This window comes from Rutilus rutilus (assembly GCF_951802725.1).
Source record: "Rutilus rutilus genome assembly, chromosome: 19".
Lineage (NCBI taxonomy): Eukaryota > Metazoa > Chordata > Actinopteri > Cypriniformes > Leuciscidae > Rutilus > Rutilus rutilus.
This window is the reverse complement of record NC_140232.1, coordinates 21,355,274-21,379,564: the sequence shown is the minus strand read 5'-3', so window position 1 is coordinate 21,379,564 and position 24,291 is coordinate 21,355,274. Positions and strand designations below refer to the sequence as shown.

Genomic DNA, 24,291 nt, shown 5'->3' with positions numbered 1-24,291 from the left:
AATGATAAACAAAAAGACCAGGGACATAATTAATAGTAAAGTCAATTTTGATTTCATGTCAACTTTAAAGTGCTTCAAAAACTCAACAAAATGTAAGATCCATGTCATGTAGAATTTTTTTTTTAAACTCTTTAATTCTTTTAAAATTCTTTTTTTCTCATAAATAGACCATCATGGTCTATATAATTATTTACAGTCATTGTGCTCTCAAAAGCACCCACAAAAGCTCACCGTAGTGAATGTTCTTGCTCATTCAAAACATTATTGATCAAGCATGATTTATGTCACAATCTAATATGTTTGTTTACAGTGATATCACCTAATTAAAATATATTTGACATATTCTTTCCAAATTTCCTAGTGTGGTTTTGTATTATTTTCTGTAGTGAAACTAATGTAGCAAGTTGCCAACACGTGTACAAAACAATACTGGTAAAAAACAACGACACTTAAATCACTACATTGTCTGTTCACACTCCACAAACAGGGTAAGTGAATGTTTTTGAGCAAGATAATTGACTAATGGATTCCACACCAGAGTAACAGAAGACAGAGAAACACACATTGACGTAAAGTTCTGGATCATTAGCAGACTCATAAACAGTGCTCTTCCCTCAGCGTTGTCACATTGCAGAAGTGTTTCTGCTGTCGAGTGATATGTTCTTATGGTCTCTGCTCTGCTGCAGCTGTTGTAAGAGTTGGGAGATTTCTTCAGCTGTTTCCTGTTTCTGTTTCACCATCTCAAGAAGTGTGTGGAGAGCACTGCTCTGCAGGACTTGAGGGTTAGTAAAAGAAAACAGATGTTAATTGGTGAAATAACAATTTAGCAGGCCATCTAAATTAATGTTCCGGGTTCAATGTATTCAAAAAGCTCTGTCCACAGCATCCGTAGAATGAGGATTAGCACAGAAAGTAATTTTGAAAATTTAAAGGGCAAGTTCACCCAAAAATGAAAATTACCCCATGCGTAATTTACTCACCCTCAAGCCATCCTTAGATGTATATGACATTCTTCTTTCAGATGAATACAATGTCCTGGCTCTTCCAAGCTTTATAATGGCAATGAATAGTTGTTTCTGTTTTGAAGTCCATCAAAGTGCATCCATCCATGATAAAAGTGCTCCACGCATCTCTGGGGGGTTAATAAAGGCCTACTGAAGTGAAGCGATGCGTTCGTGTAAGAAAAATATCCATATTTAAAACTTTATCGACTAAAATAACTAGCTTCCGGCAGACGACCACATGCATACTACACAAGTCGACGTGCGCCACAAGAGTAACTCGTGACGCATGTATGACGTAGGATGTAGGAGTAGCGTAAGCTTTGATGCCTCTCGCGGTTCAAACAAACAGGGCTGGGCAACAAACTCAAACTCCTCCGACATTTCTCTTTAAAACTTGTCATTTTAGACTTCTAATTCGTGACTGGTGTTTTGTTTTGCTCTATCCTCTGCGCTTCAGCGTTCGTCATGCATCAGACCAAGGGTTACTCTTCCACCGTAAATCGATGCGTATGGCCATCTGCCGGAAGCTAGTTTAGTCGATATTTAGTAAATATGGATATTTTTCATACAAGAATGCATCGCTTCACTTCAGAAGGCTTTTATTAACCCCCCTGAGCTGTGTGGAGCACTTTTATCATGGATGGATGCACTTTGATGGACTTATAAAAATATATAGCCGATCACTGCCATTATAAAGTGTGGAAGAGCCAGGACATTTTTTTATATATCCGATTGTATTCGTCTGAAAGAAGAATGTCATGTACATCTAGGATGGCTTGAGGGTGAGTAAGTCATGGGGTAATTTTCATTTTTGGGTGAATTAACCCTTTAACAACAAGAAACTTTGTGTCGCTCCAAAAAATGTTGTGTTCCTCCAAGAAACTTTGCATTAGTTCGCAAACCTTTGCGTTCCTTCGCAAAACTTATGAACTCAAAGTTTATCGGGGGAACGCAAACATTTTGCGAGTGAATGCAATGTTCCTCGGGGGAATGCAAAACATTAGAGAGAGAACGCAAAAGCACTGACATCATTTTTTCTACCATCATATTTTTTTCCCCATCACCATGTCCCTTTAGCAGCTCAACAAAGTTTCTCGGGAGAACGCAAAAGCATTGAAATATAATTTTTCCTCCTATTTCATGTATTTTTTTTCCATCATTGTGTCCCCTTAGGGACTCTGTATAAGTCAACATTGTTCCACAAAAGCTGTAAATGGAGCTTATTTTGAAGCCAAAACTTTTCTTTTCTTTTTTTTTTTTACATTTTAGCCTTAAAACACATTAATTAGCTTAAACAAACAGATATTCTCACCTAAAAAACTGAAGATAAGAATGAGAATGAGGAGGAACGCAATGATGGCTGCACATGCTAAGAAATAGTGTCGTCTAGTGGAAGTGCAAACGTCATTCAGTCGGCTCATACAGGCTGGTTGACCAGTTTGATAGACAACTGCCCGATCTTGCATCTGGAGGTTCCCGTTGGAGGAAGGAGGTGGTGGACGGGGTGGCTGAACACCTGCCAGTGAGAGGTAGGTTTGAGTTGTATCGAAACCAACAAGGATTTTAAAGTCATACATACAGTCTCTTACACGATGAAATACCTTTGCTGTGCTGTTCAGAGTGTGTGCGGTGCAGGTCATTGATGGAATCGACCGAATGGAGCTCAATCTCTGTCAGGTCTCGCTCGCTGACACGAACAAATGCAGGAGGAGGAGAAGAAGTGGACTTCATCATCACTCCCACTACTGAGAAAGAGACAGAATGCAAACCTGATTTAAATATTCAAAAACATGAATTAAAAAAATATATATTCGGTCATCATTTACCCTGCCATTCCAAACCTTCATGACTTGCTTTCCTCCATTAAATATCGCCCGCAAATACATTTAATGGGGACTGGCTACAGACACAGTAGCACCATAGGTTTATATAGCTTTGTCATAGGCCTATGTGAACTTCATCATGTGAGAAATTGAAGTGTTCCAGTAAGCTGATAACAGTAATAGGAATTTCATGGGATAGAGCAAGGAAAACAGTCTTCAGATTTTCTCCTTTTGTGTTTCCATTAAAGGGATAGTTCACCCAAAAATTAGAGATGCACCGATTGATCGGCTGTTGACCGGAATTGGCCGATTTTCACGTGATCGGCCGTGACCGGCGACCGGCCGGTCAGTCTGACAAATGCCGATTTTATGCCGGTCAAATGCACTCGGGCGCCGCATTAACATCGCGCAAAATCAGCATCACACGTGCAGACGGAACACACATGTAGGAAATCTCGTGAATTACGTCCGTTCAGACCGCAAACGCGTATTTTTTTTCGCCATGCATGTTAATCAATGAGTGCATTCACAATGGGAGCAGGAGCAGCGCGTGAGCGTCAAGCAGGAGCGTCGCGAGCAGTGAAGCGCGTGTTTCGCCGCCGAGTCTATTTCTGCTCACGCTCAATTAAAGGGAAAGCACACTTTTGATGGACAAAATAGCCTAAATAGGGTTTCACAAAAAAAGAATTTGCGTGTTTTAACAAGAACTGGAGTAGGCTATGTCAGAAAAGGAAATGAAGACTAATATTTGTATAAAATGTACCCATTTAAACTTGTTTTATTATTCAGTTTATACAAATGATTGCAATAGGCCTGTGAGTGTGTGCTTTGAGAAATATCTTTATACTGCAAGGCTATATTTATTTAATTTTTTATTTATATATTATTTTATTGCCATTCCCTGTTTTCATAAAGATGTTTAGTTTGCTAAATACATATATCTAAAAATTATTGGATATTGAATGTGAAAAGGAAATGGTTCTTCCATAACACTGCACTTGTGTGTGAATTACCCACACCTGGAGTAATTTCTATAGTTCTATTTTATAGCGTTTATCTGTTCAAAAAAATATGTACTATGCAAATTGTAAAATGTTCTATTACAGAGAAGATATAAAATAAATATTTGTGTGTGCTGTAAAGTGGTTAGAAAAAATGAAATCGGAATCGGCTAAAATCGGTATCGGCAGGTCAAACTTAATGAAAAATTGGAAATCGGAATCGGCCCAGAAAATTGTAATCGGTGCATCTCTACCAAAAATGTTATACTCACCCTCAAGTTGTTCCAAAACTGTATGCGTTTCTTTCTTCTGATAAACACAAAAGAAGATTTTTTTTGAAGAATATTGGTAACCAGACAGTTGATGGTAGCCATGACTTCCATGGTATATTTTCCTACTATGGAAGTGGCTATGGCTATACCGTCAACTGCCTGGTTACCAACATTCGTCAATATATCTTATTTTGTCTTCAACAGAAGAAAGAAACACATACAGGCTTGGAACAACATGAGAGTGAATAAATGATGCCAGTATTGTAATGTTTGGGTGAACTATTCTTCCTAACAAATAAAGAGCAGGAGACATTTAGATGTGTTAATAACTCCAACCCCATGATGAATGAACACAAAATTAACTGTAATGCCATATAGTTTTACAGTTAAGTGCAGCTTTATTGATGTTAAATATGCCGCATTAACCTATGTGATGCAATAGTGCTGTTTCTTTTTAACAGCCTTATTTATCTCAAACATTTTGCCAACTTTGATGCATGACTAAAATCCTGTGTTACTTGTGTTGTACGTTTTCAAAGCCTGGAAACAGCAGTGAAATGCTCCTATTGAACAAACAGGGACATTTGTTTGTTTGATACTGTTCACACTGCCACTCAAAATCTCTAGTCTTTTCAACCCATATAGCCTACACCTCAGATAAAGACAGTAAACATATAGACAGTCTCTATATATACAAATTTCTCGATGCCTGTGCGTGTGTAAACCATAGACTGTAAAAAATAAAACTTACCCTCAGACTGGCTTCATCAAACGCCAGTGGACGCCTGTTGCGTGGTTGCGTTGTGGACAAACACTAAAGAAAAGAAAGGTAGAGAATGCCGCTGTGATTTGGATGGTCTTCTTCTCATACGGTCTGAACGTTCTGTGCCCGTCTCGACCGCCTGGCACCTACCCCTAAACACAGCTCAAAATCCCCAGACCAAAAATAGCTACAGTCTCATGGACGAGAAGAGAGGTTATTTATAGATTTGGGGCCAAATAATCATTCAGTAGCCTAACATGCAGACTGTGTACATTTTGTGATCCAGGCATTAAAACTTTGACATTATAGCGTTAGAGAGAGTTTTATATGCAGCTTAGGAATTCTTATATCCACTATATATTCTTCAATTAGTATCGGGGTAGAATAAAAACTACAACATATATAGGCTAAATGATTGTGTTTCACAAACTAGCGAATTGGTTTGCTATAGCTAGCAGAACGAGTTAAGATTCACATCGAGCGTCACAGATTCATAGATAAAATAATTGTATGTTGCCATATGTTTGTTTGTTTATAAGAGCCACCTCTTTGTCACCTCTAATATTATATTTCTTATGTTATGCGCCATATTCTTATGAGCTGTGGGAATTTCTCAACCGCACGTGCACATCAGGTATTCTAGCCTACATTTCCCAGGATTCTCTGAATGTATACGGCACGCTCCTTGTTTTGCAGTGAAAGCAGAATTACGAGAGTGATTCGAGTTCAAACGAGCTGACAGTGAGGTCGTGTTGCCTGCGCTGGGCTTTTGAAGAACTGGTGTGAAACTAAACAAAACACAACATGCTTGCTCGGGCTTTAGCAAACGGACTCTGTAACCGACTTTCAAGGGAAACCACGCGGACTGTCGGGTTGGGGGGAAAGGGGCGGCAGGACAGACAAGCTTCCACAGAGGTATGCACGGTACTTGGATCGTCAAAATCATCTGTTAACTACTTAAAATAAACCAAAGTCTTTGCAAAACCGTGAAAAAAGACTAAAGATGTATAATGGGGAAGTTTGCATGGGGCATTTCATTTCAGTGTAATTCTTATTTTGAATCTATTGCTTTAGTTTAGTCGTTCATGCGCGAGGAACACGCATCTGCTGCCAGTGTCCGCTCGAGCTGCTGCGCTAATTAAGAGCACGAGAGCGTCCATCCGTTCAGGGTCCTCGCGGCTTTCACTCTGAATCACTGAAACACACTGATGCACCCTTATTCAAATAGGGTCCCTGCGGAGTGTTCACTGCTCTCTCACTCACTCTCTCTGCTCTCTTTGTAGAAGTTCACTTCAGTTGGCAATATTTTATTTCGTACGGAACACCCTGTAACGTCATCAAACGCAGACAATGAGTAGCGCAGTTTGAGTTTTTTTTTGTATGACAGATATACATGAACTGTTTAAAGTAAAAAAAACCCAAAAAATTATATATTAGGTCATGCTCTGCTCTGCTATTCTTTCTGCCTTTGCTAGGTCATTTCCAATGATCCCATGGCGTGACAGATTAATTAAACCACATATTAGTATCTCTGTATACCCTTTAGTATCTCAAATAATATGATCTTATGAAAAGTACATGTACTAATTGCAATGATTAATATTAAAATATTTTAACTGGTAATAGTGTCCCGGGACACTGAATTCTCTTGAACTTCTTAACAGTGTGTGACACCTAAAGTAATAAAGATAAAGTCTCAAACACACACTCTCTCGGTAGATCAGATATAGTGTCCTAGTCTCGTTCAGACTTGTTAGTTGACTTTGGACTGGTTTCGTAAACTGTAAATAGCTAATGTGGCCTAATGTGTGGTGAGTGGCTGGACACATAGGCAGGAGCCAGTCCTTGAGGTCAAAGGTCACAGTACCACACCATAAGCTGATTTAGTATCACGCACATGATCTTATTCATTGTGGAATTTATTTATTAAACCCATGCTGGACAACATATAAGATTCCGTGGAAATTAAAGGTTGTTATTATTATTAAATAAATATTAACTGTCTTTATCCCACATGATTTATTTGTGCTGCTTTTTCTCTGTATCTAGGTGGCACCCAAGAAGACCCCGCTATATGATTTCCACAGGGCTCAGGGTGGTAAGATGGTGGAGTTTGCGGGATGGAGTATGCCTGTGCAATACAAAGACAGTCACATTAACTCACACATGCACACACGCCAGCACTGCTCCATCTTCGATGTCAGTCACATGCTGCAGGTCAGTGTGTAGACATTCAAAGTACTGCCTTTGTTGGTGTATGTAGGAATTTTTTTAAATTTTTTTTTTTTACCCAATGCTGATTTTAATAGAGTAAAAAATTGTGTGATATGAAAATACCATCAGTTTAAAGTGCCAATATTCCTGACAATATTGGATATTTTGTATTATGAGGTAGTAGTGTGAAGTGCGTCTGAATGTGTCTGATTTGTTGCTTTCTCCTCAGACTAAAGTCTATGGTAGAGACAGAGTGAAGTTTATAGAGTCTTTGATTGTTGGAGACATTGCTGAACTAAAAGACAACCAGGTATGATGCACACACAGAGTGGTAATAACCGCAAATTTAGTCACCATGGAATCAAAATGGATAATCCTTGTTTTTTTATGGAATATTATTGCAGTATATTATAAATGAATTATCTGTGCACATCATTATTTTTTCAGATGAACGTGCCATTGAAATCTTTAATCAAAATAACTTCCCCTCCTCCTCCTTCTTTCTGTGGGTCTCAAAAAGGTCTTAAAAAGTCTTAATTTTCCCTTACACAAATTAAGGCCTTAAAAAGGTCTAAAATCAGAACAGAAAGACTTAATGAAAAAAGTTATGGCATTACATTTTGCATGCATTGCAAAGAAATGTAATATCTTCATCAGTATTTTTGTCCTGTTTTCCAATACAAATATCTAAACATCTTATATACTTAAGATGCAAATGTAAAATGAAGAACAAAATGAAGTGCATTATGCTTTATTATAAAAACTTCCCTTTGAATTAAGTTGATTTTTCTAATTAAGTTTTAAGAATTAAGTTTTTGTTTTAAGCGTAAACTCACTTCATTTTGATCAGTTTCACAGAAAACAAGACTTTTTGTATCTCCAGTAATTGCATCTTAATTTAAGAATCTTTAGTCAATTGTACTGGAAAACAAGACAAAAACACTGTGGAAGAACATCACTTTTTTTTTTGCAGTGTGATCAGAAGATGTCCGTATTATGTCCGTATTCTAGTAGTTGAGAGCAGAGGTATTCAAGCTACTTTTTTTGTAAAATGAATTGAAAAGTAATGGATATCTGTTGGAAGTTGTATTTTCAAACTGAAAATATATGTATTCTCTCTAGACATCAACATATTGACGTATTGTATTCCCTTCAATATATTCCTTACTTCCTTATTTCCTACTTATCACTCACATGACATTGCATCAATAGCAAACCACAACCATGCAATCAATTCCCAACGGTCAAGTCAAGTCAAGTTCTGCCCTACATGTTCGAGAATCCGTTTCATTTAGATATACATCTTAATTGAGAAGAAAAGACGCCAGCTTTAAATAATAAAAAAATTGCTTAGTCATCCAAAAAATATATATTTTCTCCCTAGGGCACTCTCTCCCTCTTCACAAACACTAAAGGAGGAATCATGGATGATCTGATTGTGACCAAGACAGATCAGGAGTACCTGTATGTTGTCTCCAATGCTGGCTGTGCAGACAAAGACTCTGCTCATATGCAGGCCAGTAAAAGTTCATCATTTGATTGTGATTGGTTGATCATGGCATTTAAATATTTGTAATAATGACTGTGAAAAAATAATGAAATACTATTGTGTATGAATCTGATTCTTTAATGTAGTAATGTAGTTTAATGTTTATTTATGAGTAGTTATGTTTATTTGTGCGCATGTGTTTTTTGCTCGAAAGTTTGTGTTTGTTTGTAGGCCAGACTGCAGGAGTTTAAATCAGCAGGTTATGATGTAGATTTGGAGTTCATGGAAGAAAGTCTCATTGCTCTGCAGGGTAAGTTGTGGGTCTGTGATATACCTGCATGGTAATACTGTCCACATTCCTGCTTTATTCCTTTAGAATACATTGGTGTGTGTGTGTTTTAAATATATTATGTACATTTTCTGGCATTTGATTGATTGTATATTTATTCATGTGTACTCAGGCCCATCAATGGCCCAGGTTTTGCAGAAAGGTGTGGGTGATGACCTCAGGAAGCTGACCTTTATGACCAGTGTTTTGACCACAGTGTTTGGCATCCAGGGCTGCAGGGTCACACGCTGCGGATATACAGGGGAGGATGGAGTTGAGGTGTGTGTGATCTCCATCTGATTGTATGACAACTATCCTGATATTATTTACTATTAAGATTTATATATCACTGTTTCCACAAAAATATTAAGCAGCACAACTGTTTTCAACATTGATAATAATAAGAAATGTTACTTGAGCACCAAATCAGAATTTTCTACTCTTTTCTGGAGGATTGTGTTTTCTGAAGGATCATAGAAACAGTTCTTTTAAATTGTAATAACATTTTACAATATAACTGTTTTACTGTATTTTTGACCAAAGAAATGCAATCTTGGTGAGAGAGATACTTTTTTTTTTTTCAGAAACATGACTATTATAAGTAATTAGAGGCTCAAATCTCATATTTTGTTTTTCCAATATAGGAACTATTAGATCTGATAAAAAATATTATCTAATATAAATAAGTAGCTAGTTTTAAACACTTTTTGGCAGGGTTTGGTTTATCTTTGTTGCTTGCATGTAAAGTTTAATTTCTTGTCTGTTCACATGATTTATTCAGATATCAGTACCACCTGGAGACGTTGTCTCGCTGACTGAAAAGCTGTTAGCCAATAGTGAGGTGAAACTCGCTGGTCTCGGTGCCAGAGATAGTCTCAGGCTGGAGGCAGGACTTTGTCTCTATGGCAATGACATTGATGAGACCACCACACCTGTGGAAGCAAGTCTTGTCTGGACTATAGGTGCGTCAAGACTTTTATTTTCAGACTCATGAAAGTGTATTGGGTGTTAATCTATTGGTTTGTGTTAAGGTAAGCGCCGTCGACAGGAACTAGATTTCCCTGGTGCTGACATTATTGTTCCACAAATAAAGGCAAAGACTCAGAGAAAGAGAGTGGGACTGATCTCCACTGGACCACCTGTCAGACAACACACACCCATCCTGTCAACCGATGGGAGGGTTATAGGTAACAAATGCATTTGTGTTTAAAGTGCCACCACTATTATGCTTTTTCAGATATTACCTTTCATGCATTGTGTAATTTAGATGTTTGTGAATGTAAAAGGTCTGCAAAGTTTCAAAGATCAAAGTGCACGATAGTTATTGTCTCCCAAAAGAAAGAACTGATTCTGAATTGCCTGAAACAAGTTTAGAATTTAGTCATACTTTCTGCATGAAACTACGTAGGTTTGTAACAAATTTGCATAGTGCCAGGTCTTCATTAGCTGCCCGCAAACAATGTCTAATTCGACCCGCCATCATGCACTGTAGTTGTAGCTGAGGCTTGGAAGAGTTTGGTTCATGTTGTCGACATGTTGAGAAGATGCTCTTTTCTGTACTGCGAGAGTAAATTCACTTTGCACACACTTCCAAAGGATGAGGACTCGGGCTTGAATTAATATAGTATAGATGACACCATTATTACTGCGTTTGTATCACTATGTAAGTGCTGAATTCTGATATAGTAATGTTTTGTTTTTGTTTTTCGGCATTGGCTGTAAATGGTAGACCAATCATAACAGACTGGGCCATCATACCAATCAAAGCAGAGTAGGCTCACGGAAAGGAGGGGTTTAAAGAGACCGAATCCTTTATCAAACCGTTTCAGACACTGTGAGAAAAGAGGTGATGCTGCAATGTATATTATGAGAAAATGAAAGTGTTTTTTGACCTTTGCATGTAAACCTATTGTAGCAGACCTAAATTAGGAACCTTTAAAATAGCATAATGGGGTACTTTAAAAGAATACTTCAAAATCATTATTTACTCACCCTCATGTCTTTCCAAACCCATATGATGTTATTTCCCGCCCACTTTATTTTAGGTGAGGTCACCAGTGGATGCCCCTCCCCCTGCCTCAAGCAAAACGTTGCCATGGGCTATGTGGAAGCTGGCTTCAGTAAAGTGGGCACATCAATCCAGGTGGAAGTGAGGAAAAAAGCAGTGCCAGCAGTGGTCAGCAAGATGCCGTTCGTGCCCACCAAGTACTACATGGGCCAGTAGACCTACTGATCATAAACCCGTCTGCGTTTAAGAGAGGGTCTGTCGTAGATCTGTCTGGAAGTATTTAGCACTGGATTACCACTGGAATGGAAACCAACATTAGAGATTATGTAAAGCCTGAGACACACATCAACATTGAGCATTCCATGATGCAAACACTAATGCAAACTTTAAACACACAATTTACTTTTGTGCTATTTTAAGTAAATTGGATTCCAGAACATTTTGTAATAATTGCACAACATTATGGCCACTTCACTAGGAATTCAAATCAAATGGACTTTCTGGGTGTGGGATAGGACCACTTGCTGTTAGTGTGTGTGTCTAACATAGAGCACTTAAAATGTAAGAGAGTGGGAAGGTGATTTTTTTTTCTTTTTTAAAGAGAACTCTGTAAGATTCATTTAAAAAGTTTTCTACACATCTGGTTCATTTTATGCCAGTGTACTTCTTTAGTGTCATAGTTCTATGATAGACAGTAAGATTATTAATAATATTAGTCTGAATGAGATATATACTGTAATATTAGAAAAGTGCCTAATTTATCAGGTATAGTTTATTATGCTGTAGTAATAATTAATGTCATCATCTTTTAACTTCAGACCACATCACTGTGAAACCTTTATGTCTGAAAGAACATTTGTTTCTTTTTGGGATGTGATTAAATAATAAAATTTTATTTTATATAATTTTATAAACCTTTACCTGATTGGTAATATAGTAATACAGTGATAATACTGTTTGTACTGTGGGCTGTGATTTAAAATAAAATATATAAAAAATATAATAATATAATATAATATATTAGATTTGAGTTATTTGCAGACAATGACTTTGACTATTATAAAGTAACTGGGTGTAAAGTATGTAACGTTTTACGATGAGTAATTTTAGTTGGTTAGTAAGTAAATTAATAAACAGAAAAAAGTGGGTATTGATATTGTGAATAATTAACTTGTTAAAGAGTGAATGAATTTTAATGGCCGATGTTGTACACCGGTGACGTGTACCACCGTCTCATTCTATGAGAATTACTAGCGACATAAAACCATAAATGTCAGGGTATACTGACAGTTCTAAATAGCGTCCTTATTGTTTTCAAGCAGAAAAAGTTTATAAAGCTGTAACTTTTCAGCAGACTGTGCAAATCCAAACATTTCTAAATGGCTGATCATTATGGGAAATGTAGTTCTCAATTTTACCTCTGTCACAGAATTAAGTCAGTCGGAATTCCTACAGCGAACTACATTACCCATAATGCCCAGCTGCTGTGTGCTCCGTAGAGGAGGAGCGTGCCGGGTGTGCGAGCGTTACCGAAGGGAAGATGGTGGAATCTGAAGCAGCAACGTGCACGATACTCCGTCCCAAACATTTCCAAAAACATTTACCATCACAACCTGGTATTAGATATCGGTTACCCGGGGACAATCATAGATAATATATACTAAAACTAAGATAGAATTATTAGTATTATTTTGATTTGGGTGCGAGGCGCATCTTACATTGTGGTGCCTGAAACGTGGGGCCAAACTGCACAGATCACAGTATTTTGATACTCTGGACAGGATTTCTCGGCTGGGATTGTTTATATACAGATTACTGTGTACTGTGTGTTGTTCTCTATAATCTGTGTCATTTGGTGTTTGGAGCGGCTGTCAGTATGCCACGAAGCAAAAAGGGGAAACGCGGTGGGAACAGTTCGAGTAAGGGTGAGTTTATCTGTAACACTTTCTCCTGTCATAGGCAATATAAACACAATCACACGGCAAAATATCTCTAAGCAATATAATATTTATATATATTTTTTAATATCTTTAAAACATCATTGTACACTTGCATAAACTGTAAAGAGTCGTCTTCAATCTCTCTTGAATTAGCAGCTATTGTTCCTACACCATTGTTTTTTTGTTTGTTTTTAAATTGTGAACTCACTAAATTGTGATTTATGTTAAAACAAGAAAATAATGTAACATTTTAAAATAGGGTAAGATGTACTAGCCATGCTTGGTTTGGTGACATTGACCAGCTGGAAACTTATTTTTCTCTCTCTTTCCTTTCCGATTTTAAGCCAAACTATTGAAATAATGATGCATATTCATTTACATTTTCAGGCATTACGTTACGTTCCCCACATAGCTTTGATTTAGTCTTGCTGATGTGGCTGTAACCATTTCAGCACCTTTTACAGCTGAGCTTCATTTCAAGAACCAGCCTACTAAAAACTTGAATTAGGCCTATAAATAAACTAAATACAATTATTAAATGATAATCTAAATGTTTAACTATGACTGTTTGGAAAACTGTGTTTGCCCTTTATCTCAGCAGTAAGGATATAAGCAGAGTGATTGACTGTCAGGGTTATTCAGTCTGCAGCATGACAGGTGAAGCTCATGCCGGCTCGGGTATATTTAGCCCAAGTGTTAAGGAGCCACGAAAACCGGGCCTTCCAGGACCACTCACGCGAGGTGTATTACAGAAATGTTTGATTAAACATTGAACCGATCGTCTCGAACGACAGTTTTCTGTTAAGTTCACGCGCAGAGCAGCGTCACGTGCAGCGTCAGCACGACTCGTGCGTGTGTACCGCCTGCATTTTTCTCGTCACCCGGTAAATGCAGGCATGACAAAAACGGGTCTTACTCGTGACAGAATTCACTGCGGCGAATGCTGAGGGGTTTTGTTTGAAGGTTGTCAAATCACTTGATTAAATTTCTGTGTGACTGTAATCAAAACAGGTTAAACAAACAAATCTACGATGGTTTGCTGGTCTTCGCTGGTTTCAGGCGGATTTTACAGCTGCTTTAAGATTGTTGTTTGTAGATAGCTGGTGGAAAAAGTGAATTCCCATCCTAATCAGCTGAAAAATGAACCAAAACCATGACCAGATTGGGAGACAAGCACACCATTAGAGGTGCTTTTCAGCATGGCTGTAAATTTGAAAGATTAGGGAAGTCATTTGAGGCTACTGCAATAGTTACTTTTCTGTGTTGGCTGGCTTTGTCCTACAGTTAAAGTTGAAATGTCAAACTGATCTCAGATAAGATCTGTGAGTATTTTAATCTGTCTCTTCCTCCTGTTCACTGTGAGCAGGCTCACTTCGACAGGAAGTGCTTCAGCTGCAGTTGTCAAAAACTGTCCTGTCACGTCCAGGTAGCGTGACCTGATCTTGATTGTGACCTCATGCCTCTCACCCCATTAATGTTTGAGCAGCATGTCAGTGTCCATTCATTTGTATTTGTTTACATCTTCTCTCATTTCTCTAATGTCTTTCATGACTTGAGAACCGACATTCCCCACAAGCATATATCACTTCTGCTTCCTTGTGAAAGCATACCTATAGATCAGTGTTTCCCAACATTTTTTGGTCTATTGTACAGCCACATCAGTAAAGGTCAACTACTTTTTTATTGGTACCAAGCCAGAAATGTGTTCCTTTATCTCCTATTTTACTGGAAATCATTTATCTGGTTCAGGGGCTATTTTCTCACCAATTAGCTTCTTCTGTAATAAGCTAATATTTCATGCGATTCGACTGTTCTTCCAATCATAAAGAAACTGGGATGATTACCAAAAGTAGTCATTTGCACTTTTTCAGTGTGTACCAAAGGACCCCCAGGGCTACACAGCTCCACTACGTGATGAAGCTTCTGGAAAGTTCTGGAACTCAAGTCAAAATATTTGGACTAACTGTTTCTATCCACATTTTGATTTTGCAAAGTCTGAGACTGTTGTGGATTGTCTCAGATATGTTTTCCACCAATTCCCAACCATTCTGGACTGCTCCTCCACATGGCATCCATCCATCCTGAATTGCACTGCTGCTTCCCATCTCATTCCTGCTGATCTGATGTCTTGTTATGCTGATGCATGTATTAGTACAGCAGTTAGTATGCACTACCATTTCAAAGTCTATTCTGCTGTCACATTGATATTGATGAGAGATTTCTTTTACTGTGGCCAGACTAGAGACATAAGAGAGTCTTCATTAAAAAAAACATTAGGAAAATCTTACCGACCCCAAACTTTTGAACAGTATTATGTACATTAAGCAGACCAGCTTACAAATGAGGAATAGTTTCACTAAAATCCTCCCAAGGAAATCAGACTTGTCTAGATAAATCATGATTAAATCAATCTAACTATATCATTTTAGACAATATCTAGTGAAGTAGTATAAAAGGCAGATAAATAATAGTTTCAATATTGAATCTTTTCAAGAGTATGAACTGTATGGACCAGAGATTAGCCTGATTCAGTAGATTCTTGATGCAGAGTGGATCAGTGAAGAGACAGTGATTGCTTTAGTCTCCGAGGACTGGATTATTGATGCATGGTTTTCTTCACTCCATTTTAGGTCATTTTTAATCATGACATTGACACTTCCATGTTATGTACTAAAGGTCTGCTGCTGGTATCTCTGGGAAAAATAGTTAGGCCATTGTGTGTGACTTATATGTGTGTTTGAGAGATGCCACATTGAACTTTGGCCTCAGTCAGAGCTCTGTTTCTTGGATGTGGTTTAGGGTTGCTGAGGAGTGTATATGTGAGTGAAAAAGGTGGGTTTTTCTATTGGTTTCCTATATAGTCAGACTGTTCACACTTTGTCAAAAGTTCAATTCAAAGTCAATGGTACACTAGATTATTAAAACAAAAGGGCACGGATTGGTTTTGCGATCCTACATGCGTGTTTGTTTTATCTGAGCACTGAAGTGAATCATTGTACATAGGGTTGGGTACATGAACTTTGTGGACAGTTGAAACTTGAAACATGCATGATCACTCTGACTGACCCATCTAGGCCTATTCCCCTAACCTATGATCATTCCCTTCTGTGTTCCCGCTTTTATTTATTTAAACCACTAAACTAATGTTCAATGTGTATCTCTTTCTTATTCTTGTCTCTCTCTGTTTCAGGGAGGAATGGGGTGAGAGGCGAGTCTGGTGTGAGTGATGATGATTTAGCGTCTGATGTTCTCAGTCACTGCAGCAGCGCCAGTGAGAGCGCATCTGTTGTAGAAGAGGGCACAGGTACATGCACAATTACAGTTGCATAAATGCACAAACTTTATCGCAAATATGTATTGTCCCTAGCACATCCACACACTGACTCTCTGTGCAGGTGAGGCGGTAGATGAACAAACTGCTCAGGAAGAAACGGAAGACAAACTGAAGCAATGCATCGACAATCTGATGGACAAAAGGTATCAATACGCTAAAATACAACACATCTGCAATCACACAGTTACTGAAAAGCATGTAAGCTCTGCAGCTGTTTCACTCTGTTGTTTTATATGTTTCTCAGTGCCAAGACCCGTCTGGCTGGATTAGAAAGTCTGCGCTTGGCGTTTTCCTCCAGAGTCCTGTACGAATTCCTGTTAGAGAGACGTTTCACCATTAGTGACTGTCTGGAGAGGAGCTTGAGGAAAGGTTGGAATTAGGACTGATTTTCTTTCTTTTTTTTTTTTTTTTTTTTGATTTTATATATGTTTGTTAATGTATGTTTCATTAGATCAAAACTCATTGACTTTCATTGTTTTTAATTATTCATTTTATTGTTACATAAATACTTGTTTATCTTTTGTGAATTAATAAAACGTGATTGTAAGAATTTAAGTACAAGCACTGTAACTGTACATTATTTTTATGTATTTGTCCTGTTGACAGTGCTGCTTGTACTTATTCACCAAAAATAAACTATTTATATAATTAAAAACATAATTAAAAATAATCATTAAGATAGGCAAAAAACAACAAAACATGCGTTTTGATCTCTTTGATAAAACAAGAAAGATAAACCATTCTTCTTGCTCTTACACTCTAAAGATATCAGAAAGTTATAACCACTGTAATTTTAATATATACAAAGGGCCAAAAATCTAAATCGATTGAGGACAGTGTGCCAAAAGTATACCGTGTTACATTTTTTATATACTTTTTATTATTATTATTATTATTAATAATAATAATAATAACCCCCCCCCCCCCCCCCCCCCAACACTCACACACCCTATAGCGGGCCAAATCAAAGGCCATCACTGGCCAACTTTGGTCCGCAGTCCCTGGTTTAATCTCTGCTGTAGAAGCTTTTGTTGTACTGATGCCTGCAATGTGTGATTATTTATGTGGAGAGAAATCCCAAGCTGCACATGGACATGTATCTGTTGTTTCTCCTACTTGGAAAATGAACTGGGTTGACTTACTGAGTAAAGTCTCATTCCCTCTAGGTGGAGGAGAGGAGCAGGCGGCTGCTGCAACAGTGGGCGCTCTCTTGTGTGGGCAGCTCGGGGGTGGAGTCGAAGGTGAGGAGGGCTTTAAGATGCTCCGCCCCATCCTCAGCTCCATCCTGATCGACAGCTGTGCCAGCCTTTCAGCGCGACAGAGTGTGAGTGATGCCTCTAAATATGTCCATAAACTCTTATTAGATCTATTACATTGACTTTTAAAATGTGATTGTTTAACTATATATCTATCTTTTGTCAGTGCGCTCGAGCTCTAGGTATTTGCTGCTATGTGTCTGCCTCAGACGATCCAGAGGTACGGTCAGATCTTGTAAAAAGCATATTAATATTTATAGATTTGCATCTTTGTGGAAGTGTCATCTGTCTTTTTCCACCTGTGTTTTTCAGGACCTGATAAAATCTCTTGGACATTTGGAGAGCGTGTTTGTGGCTGCATATCCCCTGGGTGATGGCACTCTGCCCTCTGTCAAAGCTGGGACCCCTGCGCTCCACAGCGCCGCCCTACAGGCTTGGGCTCTGCTCTGCACCCTCTGCCCTGCATCACGCATCGACACCATTCTAAACCAGTGAGTTTGACATGCAAGACATACAATCTGTGTACAAACTCTACAAACTTAATACCGGGGGCAAAAATATCATATGATATGATTTTTTTTCAGGACAATCACTATTCATGATTTTATCATGATTTTTTCATTTTGGTTTTACTATTTTGCTAGTGACTGAGCAGAACATCCGACTAATTTCCCTGTTTTAAAAATATTGTCTTACAAGGTAACAAAATATAAAACCATTTAGGCCAAAGTAGGGGTGGGCGAAGATTAAAATCTATTTTCATTATTTTATCTTTGTTATTAAAAACAAGAACAAAGATGCACATTACAAATACAATATAATATACAAATGAAATAAACAGTGCTTTTTTTCACAGTAGGTGTATTTAACAGTAGGATACAAGAAATTGAATAAACAAATGTAAAAATAAAACGCTACATAGACTTCACTGTATAAATTACATAAACAGTGATTCTTATTAAAGCTACTGAAGTTATTTTGTAAAGTTGTTTTTTTTTTGTTTTTTTGTTTTTTATTATTTTAGTCTATTGTTGTTTGATTAACATTAATGACAAGCGGCAGCAGATTTATTAAGGCCCGATTTATTAATTTATTAAATAAACAAGAAAAGATTTCCACATGAAAGAAGGCGGAGCCTCCGTGCACACCTACCTATTATGTAATTGCCACTGCCCAATGATAGTATAAAGGTGTTTACCAGCTGTAGCGGACTTTTCCAGAAAGTTTGCTTTGGCAAGCTGTTTCGAACTACCAACATGAACTCCAAAAGAAGTTCGCTTTGGCCTGATTTTGTTCGAAATGACGTCACAGTAGTTTGTTCTTCGATTTCGCTTGAAGTACATCGGGTCCTTTAGGCTGCTGTCACTTTAAGATACACAATATTTAAGATACACTGTAATATATAGACATGCATCCCAACTATTTGTTCACTAAAGACATAATGGCTGTTTATGTAAACCTTGTGCGTATTTGACAGTTTAAGCGCAATAAGATGCGAAAGATAACTTAGTTTAGTACTCACATGCTGTTTGACAGGCTTTTAGTGTGTGCGCACTTCGGATGTAAAAAGCGCATGTCAGAACAGTGTGTGAATAAAAAATTTCACCAGCAAGGCAATGCAAATAAAAAACTTTTTTGATTGTGAATAACTGCAACGTCACGTGAGAGTAAGCCTACCTCTTTCTTAACGCTTCCGAAAAGAGTAGTGTGCTCTGATTGGCCAGCTGACCCAGTGCATTGTGATTGGCCGAACACCTCGAACGCTTTTCAGAAGTGTTACACCAACAAATGTTAAGCTTCAGCTTCCAAAGCAATTATAAAGACGGTTAATGTCGTCAGTTTTACCATATCGGTTTGAGGCCGAGTCGGATTCTGTAAATGCAGGTGACCAAGCCAATCGATCGTAACTTGACAAACGCCGCCAGTTTGAAAGCTTTGAAAGAGAACAGAGGATACTATGTTTGTAAACATAAATCTATCTCTGCACTTTTGATAGTAAGAGTATGTGTTACTCTACACTCCCTCTGTTGCTCTGGCTGAAAGGATAATAGTAATTGTGAGACGGGATAGTGTTTTTTTACAAAGCCACAATCCAAAGCAGGTCTAAAATCTAAGCTGAAGTAATATTAAACGCGTTATGATAATGTATCTGTAGAAGAACTGGAAGACAGGGCAACTCTCTGAGAAAACAAAGGAAATTAACATTTGAACTCTCTCTTGTGAAGTTAGCATCTCCATTTGAGACGCAAGTCTCACCTCAGAATACATCTCTTTCCCTCTTCCCCCACTCCTTCTCTTTCATGCTGAGATCACCAAAATTCACCCAAAAATCTATATGGTTTAATGTGAAAAATTATCATACAGTATTATACATGTTTGGTATCATTTGAAATGTCTCAGTGCGACTGGTACAAATGTCTCTTTCCCAAAGAATTAAACCAAAAGATAATCAGTTCTTAAGAGTTTAGAGATAACTTGCACACAGAGTAGGGTGTGTCTTCCAGGCAAATAGCATTCTGCTCCCAAAAGCTGTAAACTCTAAATGCAAATTCCCATTGTTAGCAAATGTTATAAAGAAATGCAACAAGAGGCTCTGGGTGATTTGTAACTCAAATTAGCCTGTGATTCGGAGTGTATGCCGGCATTCCGCATCATGTATTTTATAATATCAGGTTGCATCTTCTCTCTTTATTCCAGAGCATTTGATGTTTTGTATTTATTATCTTTACACTGATTATGAAATTGACATGATAGATTTACCTTACATAATAAATTGTTACATTTGATTTTATTCCGAATTACTCTGAAATAATTTTCTCAAGTAGATTTAGTGAAGTCTTATGTTTCTGCAAATCTGCGTTCAGGGTTAAGTACGTACTAGATCCCAGTTCAGATAGAGCGTGAGGCACATCTGATGGGATTCTAGATTCCTGACTAACTGCTTGACTTTAAGTTATTATGCAGTCGCAAATAGGGGACTAGTTAAAAATACTATTAAGGTAATAGCAAGCGTTAAAGCAGCATTATCTTAATGTACTAGTCATAACCTCTGGTTATTGTATGGGCTTTAACTAAGTTATATGGGTGACTGTAGGGGGCTGCATGGGTACTTTTTAACAATAGCAAGCGTGACTGGCGAGTTTGTGATCGTGAGATCCGCGTATAAATACGGCCGGCGCGAGACTCTCGGTGCGACATAGATTCCTAATGAACGAGTAAAATATAAATTAAAGAGTTAAACAGAACAATCAAATGTATTGCTAAACTATTATATAATTGACCAATAACCAATTGGCAATCTAACATAAATTCAAGATTGTGATAAAATGGAGTCAGATATAAAATGGAGTCGGATAAATGCTCAAAAGTGAATTAAATTACTTTGCCACGCGGAAAGACAGTAACACGCAGACACCTTCACCCATTCTATCGGATGCCGACATTGGGCCGAATCGGCCGATCTAGACGGGCTTAAATATCCAATGTTTATGTAATGCTTTATCTGGGTGTTGTCACATGGCTTTTTATTCACCCAGATAAGAGTACAGATAGTCCAATTTGTCTGTAATATAATCTTTCTCTTTGTCCGTATTTCAGCCACTTGCCACGTCTGCATGCGTGTTTAGAAAGCAGTGAGGTGAACTTCAGGATTGCTGTGGGAGAGACCATCGCTCTGCTGTATGAACTGGGCCGTGACATTGATCAGGTGTGTATTGTGTAGTGTTGAATAGGTTTGAGTGTCAGGATGATGGCAGCGTACATAATGTGTGTTGTGCCTCAGGAGTTCGAGTATGAGGACTGCGATGCATTGTGTGACAGTCTAAAGAGTCTAGCGACTGATGGAAACAAACATCGTGCTAAAAACGACCGCAGGAAACAGCGCTCAATCTTCAGAGAGGTGCTGCACTACATTGAGGTGAAACTGATGTTTTTTTTATTTTTAAATAACGTCAGTTAATTACATTCAGATATTTTATAGCTACATTGCATACTGTGCTAATTATCCGGGTTGATCCAGGACTGTCATAGATGATTATGGTTTAAAAATGTACATACACCAGACCAATCATACCCTTCCATTTTTTAGAATGAAGATTTCACAGAGGAGAAGATCCAGTTTGGGATTGAGGCCATCTACATTGATGGCTGGATGCGCCGCAGGATTTATGATGCCTTTAAGGAGGTGCTCGAGTCTGGAGTCAGACATCACCTACAAGTGAGGAGGAACAATTGCAACTCACTGTTGGCATACTTTTTTTTTTTTTTTTTTTTTTTTATAAATGCATTTGGCAGATGCTTTTATCCAAAGCGACTTACATTGCATTTCAAGTTACACATTTACATTCTTATCAGTTCTTGCTTTCCCTGGGAATCGAACCCATGACCTTGGCGTTGCAAGCGCCAACACCTTTACTGTTTGAGCTACAGGAAAGGCATACATAACACTATGTAGTACTGGAGAAAAATCTAGATTTTATTCCAATTCATATTTATTTAAATGATCTTAAATGGTTTCTTAAAATCCAAGTTTGATCTTTTAATCTATACACACAAAAAACATGAGAAAATCATTGTTTTATAGTGCTCTCTTACAGCAGTTCTTAACAGTTTTGACTCTAATGTCCCCCATTGTCTAGAATAATATTTGAAGGCCCCTGCAAAATAATTAAAATAATAATTAAAATTGGCAAGTTTAAGAATTCCAGAAAAGCAGAGATCCCCCTCTTTTTAACGATTGATTTTACATGACTTTTCCAGTTGTTTGTGTTTCACTGGACAAGGATTCTTAGGATTTAACATTTTAGAGCTTGGCTTAACTTACAAAATGTGAATTCTTTATAAAATACATATGGCTTTTTAAGATTTTATTAATTTACCTTTCATTTCCATACACAGTGTTGGGTGTAATTTACATTACTAAGTAATTAATTACATGTTAAAATGTATTTTGATGTAACATGATCCCCTAAAATGTTTTGGTCATTTCAAGAATAATTTATTCAATTTTCAATTTTTTATTTGAATAAATTAAAACAGCCGTTTCATGGCAATTCTTGTACGGTTCACCTGGTCGAGGTTTATAAGGGATTTAGAAAGTAATTAGTATATACAATACTTTTTAGAGGGAGTAATTAGTACAGTAATCTAATTAAGTAATCTAATTCATTGTTAATTCATTAGTTTTTTAGAGTAACTTGCCCAACACTGAGATGCATACATTGTGTATGTATGTATGTGTATATATATCTTATTTTAATGCTTGTTTTGTCTTGATTTAAAATTAATTTAAGTCATCTTGAGGCCCCCTTTAAAGTTTGCTGAGCTTCCGTAGTGTGCCCCAGGGCCTGTGGTAGAGGACCACTGATATAAAGTGTATATTATAAAGAATTTTTGTATCTGTTTGTATAGTTTAATCCTTTGCTGAGGGATATTTTTGGACTTGGACCTCCTCTCATCCTGGATGCATCTGTTAAAGCCAGCAGGATCTCCCGCACAGAGAGGGTAATCTCTCGTCTTTTCATTTATTAATGTAATAAATCACACATACTGTGACACTTGACATCATAAAAAGTCTTAGTTTGCAGTCAGATTGAGCTAATTTTGGGAACTGTCTGTCAAGACAATTCATGCAAATAAAAGCAGCACCCTTTATTTTAAATTACATTTTTTTATGCATATTCATGTAACTTTTGGCTTGTCTCCTCACAGCATCTGTTTAACTCTGCTGCGTTCAAAGCTCGGACTAAATTGAGGAACAAAGTGAGGGACAAACGTGCCGATGTGATGTGAGGATGAAGGCGACAAAGAGAGAGAAACACTACATCCTTAAAATCCCCTCGGCTCACTTGAATTATAGTTTGACATACTGCCAAGCCAGACACTTGACAAAATGTGCGTGCGACTGACTGCCTGTGTGCGAGTGCGAAAGGCCGGGTGTGTGTATGCGGTGTTGTTTTTATTTAACATCACAATGTGTGATTGCTAGGAATCCTGCAATTAAACAAAACATGAACTATTGTATCTTTGTAACAACATTTTGTGAGGCTGTATTAAGCTTTTCTGTTAACCTGTTTTACCACCTCAAGAGTTTTTGGGAAAAAAAATATTTTTATCATAAACACTTTTCACAAACTTTTTACAGTTCTGCAACAAAGAAAGAGGCCAAGAAAAATGAATTCTTTGTAGTTTTTCTGTATGCATTTTATAAACGGACTATGCTGATGCACCTATGATCTCATGATGCAAACAATTGAAAATACATCTTGGACTGCAGGTTTCCTGAGTTAGTGTAGACCGTTTTGTTAAACCTTTCTCACTGCCACTAAATCATCTGTATTACATCATACTCATCTGCTGAAAAAGTGTGATTTTTATTGGCTCCAAGTGTGACAGTAAATTAATATTCTTATCCCCAAGCTTATTTTTGCCTATATAGATCATGCTTCCAACAGTTGGTTGAATTTATTTCTAAATATAAAGCTACCTTTTCATGACTTTTTTTTAAGTGAAAGTACTGTATGCAACAGCCAGACTTTTGAAGAGAAATAAATTATGTAATTATCCTTCACAGAGTGGGAAGTATTTTTGACAGACAAATGTATTTGTTGTAGTAAGACATGGCTTTCATTAAACAAAAATACAGTAAAATTGCATCTCACTTAATTTCCTGGGTCTCCGATTACAAATGTATATCATTAAAATGTGCTTGACAGTCCAATTATATTATATATATATATATATATATATATATATATATATATAATTTGAGTGTGGTGGTTTTAAATAGTTTGGGGTGCGATGGTTCGGCACTCTTGTTTTGTAGCTCTTTATTTTGAAAAGATATTTACGGCGTCTCCGC

The 24,291-nt window shown here is 37.5% G+C and overlaps 3 protein-coding genes across 5 annotated transcripts; 2 read left to right on the top strand and 1 right to left on the bottom strand.

The window, feature by feature from the left end:
* Window positions 1-39: 39 nt before the first annotated feature.
* Window positions 40-6,060, bottom strand: LOC311278977 (uncharacterized protein). Of its 2 annotated transcripts, XM_084390172.1 has the most exons (5): window positions 5,014-6,060; window positions 4,852-4,914; window positions 2,606-2,749; window positions 2,317-2,520; window positions 40-775 (listed from the first exon to the last, which is right to left on the bottom strand). In XM_084390172.1, the coding sequence occupies exons 3-5, from the start codon at window positions 2,736-2,738 to the stop codon at window positions 624-626; spliced, it is 489 nt and encodes a 162-aa protein (XP_084246298.1). In that variant the 5' UTR covers window positions 2,739-2,749; window positions 4,852-4,914; window positions 5,014-6,060; the 3' UTR covers window positions 40-623. The 2 variants fall into 2 exon arrangements, with proteins under 2 accessions (XP_084246298.1, XP_084246299.1); XM_084390173.1 differs by having other exon boundaries at window positions 2,606-2,746; window positions 4,852-5,528.
* On the top strand, window positions 5,641-11,880 carry amt (aminomethyltransferase). The gene is made up of 9 exons (XM_084390170.1): window positions 5,641-5,778; window positions 6,913-7,080; window positions 7,307-7,387; window positions 8,462-8,593; window positions 8,798-8,876; window positions 9,028-9,173; window positions 9,676-9,856; window positions 9,926-10,081; window positions 10,940-11,880. The coding sequence occupies exons 1-9, from the start codon at window positions 5,668-5,670 to the stop codon at window positions 11,116-11,118; spliced, it is 1,233 nt and encodes a 410-aa protein (XP_084246296.1). The 5' UTR covers window positions 5,641-5,667; the 3' UTR covers window positions 11,119-11,880.
* A 512-nt stretch (window positions 11,881-12,392) lies between these two features.
* Window positions 12,393-24,080, top strand: ifrd2 (interferon-related developmental regulator 2). Of its 2 annotated transcripts, XM_084389568.1 has the most exons (13): window positions 12,416-12,827; window positions 14,209-14,268; window positions 16,033-16,146; window positions 16,238-16,319; window positions 16,421-16,545; window positions 17,343-17,500; window positions 17,599-17,652; window positions 17,745-17,923; window positions 21,030-21,138; window positions 21,214-21,348; window positions 21,520-21,648; window positions 22,842-22,934; window positions 23,142-24,080. In XM_084389568.1, exons 1-13 carry the CDS (start codon window positions 12,779-12,781, stop codon window positions 23,220-23,222), a joined length of 1,368 nt encoding a protein of 455 aa, XP_084245694.1. In that variant the 5' UTR covers window positions 12,416-12,778; the 3' UTR covers window positions 23,223-24,080. The 2 variants fall into 2 exon arrangements, with proteins under 2 accessions (XP_084245695.1, XP_084245694.1); XM_084389569.1 differs by lacking the exon at window positions 14,209-14,268 and having other exon boundaries at window positions 12,393-12,827.
* Window positions 24,081-24,291: the final 211 nt, after the last annotated feature.

Excerpts from the sequence above, each read along its gene's own strand:
- LOC311278977 (XM_084390172.1), bottom strand. The coding sequence starts at position 2,738 with ATGATGAAGTCCACTTCTTCTCCTCCTCCTGCATTTGTTCGTGTCAGC. Across the intron at positions 2,521-2,605 it reads CTCTGAACAGCACAGCAAAG|GTGTTCAGCCACCCCGTCCA; the intron begins GTATTTCATCGT and ends TCTCACTGGCAG. Across the intron at positions 776-2,316 it reads TCTTATCTTCAGTTTTTTAG|TCCTGCAGAGCAGTGCTCTC; the intron begins GTGAGAATATCT and ends CTAACCCTCAAG.
- amt (XM_084390170.1), top strand. The coding sequence starts at position 5,668 with ATGCTTGCTCGGGCTTTAGCAAACGGACTCTGTAACCGACTTTCAAGG. Across the intron at positions 5,779-6,912 it reads ACAGACAAGCTTCCACAGAG|GTGGCACCCAAGAAGACCCC; the intron begins GTATGCACGGTA and ends CTCTGTATCTAG. Across the intron at positions 9,174-9,675 it reads CAGGGGAGGATGGAGTTGAG|ATATCAGTACCACCTGGAGA; the intron begins GTGTGTGTGATC and ends TGATTTATTCAG.
- ifrd2 (XM_084389568.1), top strand. The coding sequence starts at position 12,779 with ATGCCACGAAGCAAAAAGGGGAAACGCGGTGGGAACAGTTCGAGTAAG. Across the intron at positions 16,147-16,237 it reads TGTTGTAGAAGAGGGCACAG|GTGAGGCGGTAGATGAACAA; the intron begins GTACATGCACAA and ends CTCTCTGTGCAG. Across the intron at positions 16,320-16,420 it reads GACAATCTGATGGACAAAAG|TGCCAAGACCCGTCTGGCTG; the intron begins GTATCAATACGC and ends TATGTTTCTCAG.